The sequence below is a fragment of the Neofelis nebulosa genome, chromosome 4 (genome assembly GCF_028018385.1).
Source record: "Neofelis nebulosa isolate mNeoNeb1 chromosome 4, mNeoNeb1.pri, whole genome shotgun sequence".
Classification (NCBI taxonomy): domain Eukaryota; kingdom Metazoa; phylum Chordata; class Mammalia; order Carnivora; family Felidae; genus Neofelis; species Neofelis nebulosa.
This window is the reverse complement of record NC_080785.1, coordinates 38,946,597-38,958,643: the sequence shown is the minus strand read 5'-3', so window position 1 is coordinate 38,958,643 and position 12,047 is coordinate 38,946,597. Positions and strand designations below refer to the sequence as shown.

At 39.9% G+C, this 12,047-nt stretch overlaps 1 protein-coding gene across 4 annotated transcripts in view; it reads right to left on the bottom strand.

Moving 5' to 3' along the window:
* The window catches only part of DOCK4 (dedicator of cytokinesis 4), a 435,260-nt gene that overhangs the window by 44,215 nt on the left and 378,998 nt on the right, over positions 1–12,047 (bottom strand). For 3 of the 4 annotated variants that reach the window (XM_058724565.1, XM_058724568.1, XM_058724567.1), the window contains exons 33-36: positions 9,500–9,526; positions 9,260–9,355; positions 8,343–8,403; positions 4,299–4,392 (exon numbers count right to left, since the gene is read on the bottom strand). In XM_058724565.1, the coding sequence (XP_058580548.1) occupies positions 4,299–4,392; positions 8,343–8,403; positions 9,260–9,355; positions 9,500–9,526 (278 nt within the window). The remainder of the gene's footprint in view (positions 1–4,298; positions 4,393–8,342; positions 8,404–9,259; positions 9,356–9,499; positions 9,527–12,047) is intronic. The other variant, XM_058724566.1, reaches the window with a different exon arrangement.

Genomic DNA, 12,047 nt, shown 5'->3' with positions numbered 1-12,047 from the left:
GAGAAAAGTTAGAAAAGTTTTCCCATTATTTTCACTTTCTTCAAGGATACACAAAAATGAACACAGAGAAGTGATGAATAAAATGTTGCATGGGGAAAGGACTTCTTTCTTATGACTTCGGGGAACATAAAACCTGCAAGTTCAGTGAACAAATTAAAGAAAAACAATTTTCCCATTTCTAAAATAGAATCAGATCTGGACTCTGTTTCAGAGAACCAAACTATGTCTAGTACATAGCTGGAAAAGCTTGTCCTCAGTTCCCTCTCTCATTTCTTTTTTTAATGGACTTTAAAACAAGTCCACTAGGTGGTTTTCATAGCTAATAAAAACTAGCTTTACCATTTCTCTCAAAATATGGCTCCTAACTACTCTAAAAATGGTCACTGAAACTCTCAGACAGCATACCTGCAAAATCTTAGTCTATTTAATCAAAACCATCAGCACATCTGTGTGAAGAAAGACTGGGGCTTCCTCAGTGACTCAGGAATTACTGATATTGAAGAAGAAAAATCTCTGCAGGTGTTAAATTTAACTGAGTAAATTTATCGGTGATGCATTTTTTTAACCCTCACAGTGCTGCACACTAAACTGAGAAGACTAAGAAGAAGAAAACATCATCTCTGTCCTCAAGGAATTCACCTTTCAAATGGATATCTCTACCTACTTACCGACCTGTCTATCTAGGTACACACACACACACACACACACACACACACACACACACACACACCTTATATAACTATTAATAAAAATAATGTGATAAGTGCTTTAATGGATATCTGAAAAAAAAATGCACTGGGAAAAGAGTTGGAATCATCAACTCAGCCCATGGGAGAGGGGTGGTGGAGCATGGAGGGGCTGAGGAAAAGAAAAGGAAAAAAATTCCAGGAAAAGATGGTAAAGGAACACGTCCTTAAGGATGAAGACAAGGAATGTACAAGTGGGAAGATGAGGCTGAATAGACAGGTGTTGGTTTTATTACGATGGACCTTGAGTAAAGAGCTTAAACTTGTTTTTTGTAGAAGACATCAATTGAAAACAGTTACATCTAGAGAAAGGGTTGGTGAAATTGTTAAAGGGCCAGACAGCGAATAATTTATAATCTAGCTTGCAGGCCACATGGTCTTTGTTCCAACTACTCAGTTCTGCCTTTTGTAGCACATAAGCAGCCACAGACAATATCTAAGTAACTGAGTATGGCTGAGTTCTAATAGAACTTTCTTTAGAAAATCAGGTGGTTGGTCTGCAGTAGTTTTCTGTCCCCCACCCCCCTGCTCTAGAGAAATAACTCTGGTGATAATTAAACAGTCCGGGTGTGAGCCGATGAAGCCCTAACTCAGGCAGTGGGGTGAGGGTGAACAATGAAGAGGAAATGGTTTTGAGAGACTGTTAGGAAGGGAAATCAATAGAACATCGTGAATGGGTGAATGGTTACTTGAGGGACGCTGAGAGATACCAAAGAAAACATCAAAGTCTCCACACTGAGTAAACTGAGTAAACACAGACCTTCTATTAATTGATAGAGTGAAACTGTAGCTGGAGGCATTATTTAAATGCTGGCAACACACCATTACAGAAAGGATTGCTTTCTTTTGCTTTTTTTTAAGTTTATTATTTTGAGAGAAAGCATGCGCATGCGCATGCGTGAGTGAGTGGGGGAGGGGCAAACAGAGGGGGAGAGAAAATCCAAAGCAGGCTCTGCACAGTCAGCATGGAGCCCGACACGGGGCTCGAACTCATGAATCATGAGATCACAACCTGGAGGTGAAACCAAGAGTCGGATGCTCAACTGACTGAGCCACCCCGGCATCTCGGGATTGCATTCTTTTAAAGTTAAAGGAGGGGCCACAAATCAGGAGTTCCTGGGAAGAACAGTGTGGCAAAGGACTAAAATTTAAGTTCCTAAATCCAGTTAAAGGGTTCTTATTCTGGTTGCGATGTAGTAGGCACTGTACTTTTCCCTGATTGTAACTAAAAACCTAGGCTCAATATATAAGGCAAGTCTTGGAGGATTCTGACGAGTAAATAAAAGGGGGTAGGCAAAGTAAGAAAATCAATATTCAAAGAATGACAGTAAAATAGTGTGGGGTTTTTTTGTTTGTTTTGTTTTTGTGTTTTGTTTTTGTTTTTGTTTGCCTTTCTTAATCTCCTGGCTTAGCTTGTCCTGTCTTCTGGAACTACAAATGGAAATGGGCAGAAAAAACTCCAAGCAAAGGTCTTCTGGTCAGAGGATTGAGGAAAGGATCTTCCTGTGGGATGGAGTACTTTTGAGCCTTCTACCCTCCTCTGAATCCCAGGAACACAGTGCACACCTGCAGTGGGGACAGTGAGGACAAACACAGTGGCAGCAGTGGCTTTGATGGGTTATTTTTTTTTACATTCACTGCCTGGTCCCCAGGAAGACAGACTGTCTGAAGTGCATTACAGTGTGTAGAGGGTCAAGGCTTGGCTTTGACTAATTGGTTCCGAGCAAGCAAGAGTGCCAGGAAAAGGAATCTCTGTGAGGTAGGAAATGTGAGGACCATCACAGAGAGGAGGCATGTAGAGAAAGGCATTTTTATATTTGTTGTACAGTGCCCCAAGAAGCACATACATTCAACAGATCAGAATCAACATAATCAAGATTCTGACAGACCTCTGGTCAGTTCCCAGGCTCTTCCTGGGTGACACACATGTGGGTGAGACCAGAATAGTACTGTAGAGGCATTAGAAACTATACCGACATCAGAATCACAACCTTCAGAAGGTGGTTCAGGACTTGAGGTTCAAATCTAACTGGACCGATTGTCTGCTGAAATAAAAAAAGTCGATCTTCTCCAGAAGATTTTAAGAGAACCCAGAGTATCATAATATTACAAATGTTTGTGATAGAACCCAAAATTACTTGACATTCAAAGAAACAGGATAACTAAACACATCTCAAAGGGAAAAGGCAATTAATTAACAGATGCCAACCCCAAGATTCAGATGTTGGATTTACAGATAAATGCTATGAAGCAGCTATTGTAACCATGCTCCTTAAAGTAAAAGTGAACACTCTTGAAGAGAAAGATACAAGTTCTCTACAACGAAACTGAAGCTACAAAACAAAATAAAACGAACAACAACAAAAAAAAAAACCCACAAAAAAGCAAAAATTAAACAAAAATTAAACTTTTACTGGAAGGCTCAGTAGCTGAATAGAAATGGCAGAAAAGAGTCAATGGACTTGGAAATGGATCAACAGAAATAATCTAATTTAAACAAGAAAGAAGACAAATTGAAAAACACATGAGCAGAGCCCCAAGAGCTTATGGAACAATACCCAAAGCCCTAACATTTATGTCACTGGGGTCCCAAAAGAGAATGAATGGTGCAGAAAACATATTTGAGGAAATAATGCCTGAAAACTTCCCAAATTTGGAGGATGAAATAAGTTTACAAATTCAAGAAACTCAGTGGACCCAAACAGGATAAAGAAAGCCATGCCCATATACATCCTAAAGAAATTAGTGGAAACCAATGATAATGTCCTGAAAGCAACCAGAGAATATTATACATTATTTACAGGGAAAGAATACAAATGACTGCAGACCTCTCACTGAAAACCATGCAGGCCAGAAGACAGTAGAGCAACATTTTTAAAGTCCTGAAACAAAACAACTGTCCACCTAGAATTTAATATCCAGCAAACATATCCTTCAGGGATAAAGGTAAAATAAAGACATTCCAGATGAAGGAAAATGAAGAGAGTTCTTCACCACTAGATGTACTTAAAAAGAAATATGAAGACAAGTTCTTTAGGATGAATGAAAATGGTAACAGGGGGAAAGTGAGAACCTCCATGAATGAAGAAAGAACAACAAAAACAGTAAATATATAAGCAAATATGATAGACTATTTAATGTTCTTAAATTTTTAAAAAGAACTATGACCATTCAAAGTAAAAATTAAGGCATTATCCAATAGGGTTTTCCACATATGCACACATGATACTACATAGGACAACCACAACATAATGTTACTCAATTTGAAATGGCTAAAATACCAACTCTAAGTAGACTCTGACAAGTTAGGTATGTATTTTGTAACCCCAAAAGCAATCTCTAAAAAACGATACCAAGAGATATAGAAAAAAAAAAAGCCCATAAACAAATTAAAACGGAGTGCTTAGAAACACAGATCCAATTAAAAAGGTCCATTTTAAAGTAGAAATGCTTGAGTCATCAGCTCGGATTCTAAAAAGCAAAGGAGCTTCCATGTATAACACATCGGTGTCCAGCCCACTTCCCCCAGCCTGAGCCAAAAGACAGAATTACCTGTGAAGTTTTGGGCTTTGAGATGCAGATCATAGAGTTTGTGGATGTAGCGTATATACATCTCTTCCTTGTTCAGTTCAGTCTTATAGAAGTTCTGTACAAAAGAAAACAAGTGTGGATAGTTCTTCAACAGTCAGGCCTGCAAACGGCTGCCTTTCACTCTGTAGAAGGTCTGTGTCTTAAACCAAGACAGTGGATGCATTTTTCCATATAAATGTCTTGTTAAAAATTAAGTAAGGAGGCCCAGTGTTATAGTTTTAATGCAACACTCTCTGTGGTAAACATTACCTAGCAATTACTGGATAAGCTGGTAACTCTTGGGGGGGTGTTACTACCATTGATTCACATTTCTTTTGTACCCTCTATATTGTTTTTGATGGTTCTACTGCCTCTTCAACTAAAAAAATATTTAAAATATATAACAAATTAATCTGCTTATTAAATTTGACCATCGATATTCAAAGGATAGCTAATTTCAGATTTCAAACATATTTTGCTCTACAGAAAAAAAAAATGTTTTCTAACATCTTTGGTAAGGATGAATAAAAATGATGTAAAAGCATTTTTCTTCTCCTGAGGAATTATGTAAAAGAGGGTCAATGAAAATGCTCTTTATTTTTAAGGTATCAGTCTGCGTTTCCTACTTGTGTTACAGTTTCAGTATACCCGGACACATTATGTTGGCTTTTGAAAGGTATAAGCTATAAACATCCACATGTCTTCCTTCGGTGCACTGTACAAAGTACACTAGCCCTCCCTGAACTTAGTAAACTTGGAAACAAATGTACATAGCATTAGATTCCAGCACAAGCAGCATGCTGTAAGACTAAATGGGGCACTTTTTGTTAGCAGATCACTCTACATTACAAAATCCCTGTTCGAGTCTTCTGAACCACTATCACTATTGTTGACTGATCTTAGCTTGTATGGGCAAGAAGGAAAATGAACAGTGAGAAGGGGATAAATCTGTTGACCTGAAGGAGTGATGGGTTTTCTTTAAGGGGGAAAGGCCAGGAATTCTGAAAATCTTTGAAACTGATTAGCGAGACAGGGCTCTGGCGATGAACCAAGCTAGCCAATGTGGCTGCTTAAATTGTACTCGGCTTAAAGCCCGAGGACCTTCTGTCAAATGTACTTTCTGTCCACTACCTAATAGGTGTCTATTCTTCAATAGGAGAACTCTTACAACCTTGAGGCACTGACATTTAGTTGAATGTATCATAAAATTTTTTCCTTCCAATTTATACCATTATCCTCCTCCTTTTCCTCTTGTCTCCTATAGATCTTGGCATTCTTTAAAAAACTAAGTAAATAATGCGATTCACATCTCTCGTCTTATAACCCGAACCATTTTAATTAGCAGGAATTGGTGTACCATCAACACAAGTCTAACAACCTCACAGCGGGTTTTTTAAATTATTAAGGGATGATTTGCTCTAATAGCTTTCTGGTAAGAAGAAGCTTTCTTTGAGAACAAAATAAGTGATCGCTCTATAAATGAATCATTCTCCTTAAAGAAGAAGAGGAGGAAGAGAGGGAGGGGGAGGGAGAGGAAGAAGAAGAACAAGAAGAAGAGGAGGAGGAGGAGGAGGAGGAGGAGGAGGAGGAGGAGGAGGAAGAAGAAGAAGAAGAAGAAGAAGAAGAAGAAGAAGAAGAAGAAGAAGAAAAAGCAGAAAAAGAAGAAGAAATTTCTCCAATCAGCAGATGAGAATTTTTCATATATGTTTGGCAAAACTTGTGACACAAAGAACAAAATAATAATTACATTTCCTAGTATTAGTCATGTCAAAGATTATGCATTTTTACCAATTTAACACTACACTTTTAACTTCAATCTTGTGAAGGAAGCCAGAGTTCTCTGGAAGACAATCTGGAAATAATCTTTCCAAAGAGTTGAGAAAAATCTCTAAGACGAAGTGAGTAGCTGAAGAGAACTATATTACTGCTACAAAGCATCAAGCACTTTCCATATGGACTAGAAGCTAAAAAGATTAGCTTCAAAGTTACGCATTTGGTACTCTGATAATAAGCATTCTTGTGCTAGTTTGAAATTAGAACTGCTTTCAAAATGTTAACATTTTCTATAGAGGCTGTTCTTAGTCAGTGCAAAGCCAGCAGGCTACATTCTCTGTGTCAGGTAAATCCTGCTGGGGCCCCTGATTTTATTAAATCTCTGGCTCATTCCTACTGGGGGCTACACACATTGCGGGCAGAGCATTCATTCCTTCATCCAGGGAAACAATCTCTTCCTTTCTGCCAGTTGAGGACATGAGCCTAGAGTCTGTGCGTGTACCTGTTTACCTCCACACAGAAGACACTGTGGAAGAAGATGGACACAAGGGAAGGAGATTCTTCTGGAAAAAGGTAAAGGTTGCCCTTCGAGGTTATTTATGAGACTTTGTGACCAGTATTGCCGAAAAGCTGGGGTTAAAGAGACGAGCTAAGAAGAGCAAAAGCTTATAGAGCACTTGGCTCTTCTTCCCAAACACTGATGCACAGAGAGGAACACAGAAGCAGTTCAGGCTGAGGATCTCAAACGTGGCAACGGCTGGCAATAGCAGGCAAGACACTGGGGTAACACACAGAGGAGACTTAAAAGTAGGGATGACTATGCTGAAGGTTAGAAATGAGAGCTCAGAGGAGAGGTAAGTGGGCTGACCTCAAGAGTCTGGCCTAATGGCCGGAGGTCATTGTTGAGTCTGAGGACCAAAGAAAGCTGTGGAAGAAAGTGCACAACAAGATGTGGTCTGAGAGAGGACTCCTTAGTCTCACTATTTTTAGTGACTGATACTGGAGGTGGAGTTATAAAAATCAAAGTTATACTGTCTTCAGCCTAAAAGCAATACACGAATTCAAAATGAGGAACGAGCAGTGGGTAATGTAAAGAAGGATACAGGCAGATGTGCAGAGGCGAAGGCCAGTGCAGGGAGAAAACAGAGGAGGGGAACCAGTAACAAGGCAGTCCTAAGACAGCACAAGTCCTGGGTGTTGAAGGTAGACTTTAGGGGGAATGAACCAAACAGAATGGAAAGACTAAAGCCAGTGAGCTCGAACAAGACAGAGCGAGAGTGGAGGCAAAAAACATTTCCAAGGTGCTGGCAAATAGAGAACAGCCTGGCACATGAGCGATTCAAGCAATCAGAGTCAGGGCAGGAATGTCTGTACAAGGACTTAGACTAGCTGGGGAGGTTTTGTCTGTTCTGCAACATAAGAAAAAGAAGCCATGGAACTCACAAATTTAGAACTGGAGGCAGTCACATATTCCTGTATTTCAAATGTGATGAAGGGAAACTATCAAAAGCCTCACTATACCCTATATCAAAATATATAAAAAAGAATGTCTCTGTCTGGATATTCTTTAGCTCTGTGGTGAGAATACCACCCTATTTAATAGTTAGTGGTGAGGATATTTTAATACAATTTAGTATTCCAGGCCAATTCTGGTTTAGCCTGTTTCCCTTATTACATAATACTTGTTTTACTCTAAAAAATGTCCTGTTTGGGTGACAAATTATCCTGTCATCCTACTTATAATTCAAACCTTAACAACAATGGTATTAGAAACTTAATTTGCAAACAAGCTAGAGAGTGAAAATTAGTGCGTTAAACACAAACTGTCTTTGGTCACCGAAGAAATGACTAATATTCATTAAAATGTGAAATGAATATAAGGAGGAGGACAGGAAGAAACCATCTACACGGAAGTAAAGATACCTTTATCTGGGGATACTGTGCCTTTTTCTAGGAAAGCAACCAGAAACTTCTGGATGGTAAAGTAGGGCCACAGGACAACACAGGGTATCACTCTGATCTCACAGTGCTGTAGGGGATGTGGTGGGAGCATTCTGCGATGTTCGCAGCTGAGAATTTTCTGGGACTAAACTGAACCTGAAGCTTGCTGTGCTTCTTTTGAAAACACTTTCTAAACTCTTCTAAGAAACCTCCAGATAAAAGCACACTGCAAACTAAGAACAAACAAAACAACATTTCGATGAAAAAACAAACATTAGGATATAAGGGGAAAAGGGGGAATAGTTTACTAACCAGAAGGCTAACTGTGCAGCCAATCTTTTTGCCATCTACCTCTCCCATTTTCATGCAGTCCCTAAAAACAAAAAGCAATAGTCAGAACTCGGAACTTCCTTCCTAGGGGAAAACACAGTTTCTTCTTTTAAAGGGGTTGGGAAAAGTACTGTCAGAGACCGGAGGCAACTTGCAAGTTGCCATTGAGTTGCCCTTGAGACAGAGGCTCTGGGGACCAGGAGAATGCCCCAGGCTGCATGATCTTAGGCGAGGTTGGAAGCTCAGACACTTCTGAGCACCAGTTTCTGCTGAGAATTTCACTTTGCAGAAGGACTATGCTCCCTCTCAATAGACAGGGTGCCCTAGGAGAAAAAGGAGTGAAGATGTGTTCTTATACACCTCCCTCCAGTGGGTTGAGAAACAGCTGGATGCCTGGCCATCAACAATGAGAATGAGGGTTCCCCTTTGTAAAAGAAAAATACCATGCTTTAACAGTTTAGATAATTTAAAAATCAAAAAAAATTGCATCTATGAAAGATAACAGTGTGCATTTCACACACCGCCCGACTTTCATAAGAAAGCAGGACTGTACAATTCTCTGTTATACTGTCTTCAGCCTAAAATCGATGGATCTCCTGGTTCTACGGCTGAGTCTAAACACCAAAAAAGATTCCTTTACTAATGAGACTCTGAGAAGCTTCTCAATTCACTAAGACTTTGAAAGAACTGTCAACCAAAACAAAAGGGAGGAAAAAGGGGGAAAAAATCAAAAACTTAGAACCAGCTAGTTAGAAGTCCATCACCTTATTGCACAAGGTTCTGTGGTCTGATTATCAACTCTCTGAGTGATTAACTCAAGCGGAAAGTTGACTGTATTCTAACTCTTTGATTTTCTACCTGGAGCATAGCGCATCTGGGAAACATGGGACTTCGCTTACCTGTAATCTAACAACCTTTCCATTAGACGAGTTACAGTGGCAATTAACGAAACGCCACTCTCCCTCCATGTTTCCCGCTCAATTTTCTTTAGTAGACTGGAAAAGAAAGAACCCAGGGCATTTTCAACATTTATTTTTATCAGTCACCATGACAACCATTTTACTTTCATCAGTACCTTAAATGCCTTAGCAACCACTGCAACATCTCACAAGTAGCACGATTTGCAAACAATGTCTTACCTAGGATAGGGACCAAATAGTGGAATTCTAATCCAGGAAGCATTGACAAAGCAAATTGATTTTCAGATTATCCAAGTCATAAAATACGAACACATGCATATAATCATATTTTCAAAATATACAAGCATCTCACAGATCAAAGACATTTCCCTCTAGCTTCTTTCTTACACTAACAGAGGCTTGAGCCTTACCACAGCAAACAACACTATGAAAAGCGAAAACAGGAGTACCTCTAAGTTTCCTTTAAAATAAGATCTTGGTTTATTCACATAAGAATGTTTTCCTACCTCTCAGTGGAATGCATCTTCATCCAGGCAATTTTACTGCAATGCAACTGCTAGAGGAAAATCCTTGTACAGACGGTATGACGTTTTGCGTTTTTTCCCTTCCCTTCACATTTGCCCACTCAATACATATTGTACTATCTGTGCACTCACTCAACAGTTTCATTCATTTTGTCATTAATCACAGAGGATTGTCTATGTGGTAGTTACAGCAGATCGATGACAAGTGCCAAACCTCATCTCTCCTCCTACATTTCCCCTAATCTTAAGCACCTTGGAGCACAGGCACTATGTAAACACAAAATAATAATAATAATCACAATAATTAGGATAGGTTTGACTTTCACTCCTGCCCCTTGGCAAATTAAGCATACACTTGGCAAAGGCTTTATGACTGAACTTCCCCCAAAAGATAAAAGTAAGAACATAGGCATGGCAACGTGAGGATCATTCCCTTCCCCTCCGAATTTAATGATCATTTCTGTCTAAAAAATCTTGTTTCCCTTTCATCTTGGTTTCAGGAATAACTGAGAGAGAAAACATTTCTCACAAGTGCAATCTAACCCAATCACATATTGTGCTTAGAGGAAAAATAAATGTTAAAGAAAAAAGCTATTCTGCCAAAGCCTGCTTGCTTGCTTGCTTTTTCGTTCGTTCGTTCGTTCGTTCGTTCCTTCCTTCCTTCCTTTCCTTTCCTTTCCTCTCCTCTTCTCTCCTTTCCCTTCCTTCTTTCCTTCCTTCTTTCTTTCTTTCCTTCCTTCCTTCCTTCCTTCCTTCCTTCCTTCCTTCCTTCCTTCCTTCCTTCCTTCCTTCCTTCCTTCCTTCCTTCCTTCCTCTCTCCCTTCCCTCCCTCCCTCCATCCCTTCCCTTCCTTCCTTCCTATGCTATGTTGTCTCTCAATTTTCCTTCCCCCTTCTTGCTATTGCCATTCCAGTGCCCAGCCTTCTGTCTTGTCTTCTCATCTGTTGCCTGTTCAGCCCTGACCATTTGTTTTTCTGGTTTATTCTGAACTGCTTCCTAGATTAAGTTGGGGGAGGGAGGGAGAGAAGTAGCACATGAAGGGATGGAGCCTGTCCTCACTAATCCCCCAGGAAAGGTCCCCTAGTTTGTTTAAAATGTGTTTTCTTTAAAAACAAAACAAAACAAAACAAAATGACCTCTGAACAGCACCTGTTTTGAGCTTAAATGCCAAACTGGTATTGAACCAAGTAGTCAAATGAATGCCAAAGTAATGCAGGATGATGTAGAAATTTCCCCAAGTGACAGCCCACACCTCATATACTTTACAGGCTGAAAAACAACTCAAGTTAAGTAATAATCCTAAAAATACATAGAGACTTCTTTTGTGGGCATGAATTTCATTAATTTGCACAGCCTCTTGATGCAGTGAGAACTCAGAGCTACATAACCCTCTTGTAAGAAGAGGCACAGCCCTGCAGATCCCACTCCCTTGACTAATTCCAGACCCAGAGGTTAGAACCAAGCCTAGAACCCAATTCATCTGCAGCCAGCCTTGTTCTTTCTGTCCAGAAGCTTGTTCTCCCAGTTTACCTGATACAAACTGAGAAGGAGCACCTATCAGCAAGAAGAGACGAGTCTTTCTAGATAACTTGGGTGAGACTGGGCATTTTTATTTGGTCTATAATCATGCACATGGGCCCATGTTGAGTATACAGGGGAGTCCTCTGATAACAGTGCAGGGTGTTTTTTTTTTATTGCTAATTGATAGGCAATGGGCCTTCATAACACTGGAGAGCACGATAGACCGCAGTCCTGTAGGATGTCATTATGCTCAATAGGCTCTTACCCTATGAAAGAACATCAACAGGGGAGGTAGGATTTGACCCTAAATCTACTTCTCTATCATAATGCAATGGTATGGAGGCCATCAAGCCTACATAAAACATCTGTGTCTGTCCACACTCTTCTTTTTTTAAATTTTTTAAAATGTTTATTTATTTTTGAGAGAGAGAGAGAGACAGAGCGTGAGAGGGGAAGGGGCAGAGAGAGACAGAGACACGGAATCCGAAGCAGGCTCCAGGTTCCGAGCTTCCAGCACAGAGCCCAATGTGGGGCTCGAACTCACAAACTGAGAGATCATGACCTGAGCCAAAGTCGGATGTTTAACCAACTGAGCCACCCAGGTGCCCCTGTCCACACTCTTCTTAACCCAAAATGTTAGATGCCTAAAATATGTATTGCATAGCTAATGCTCTGTCTCTAAACTAAAATTAAATGTGTCATCACTAAATAAAGACCCTCAA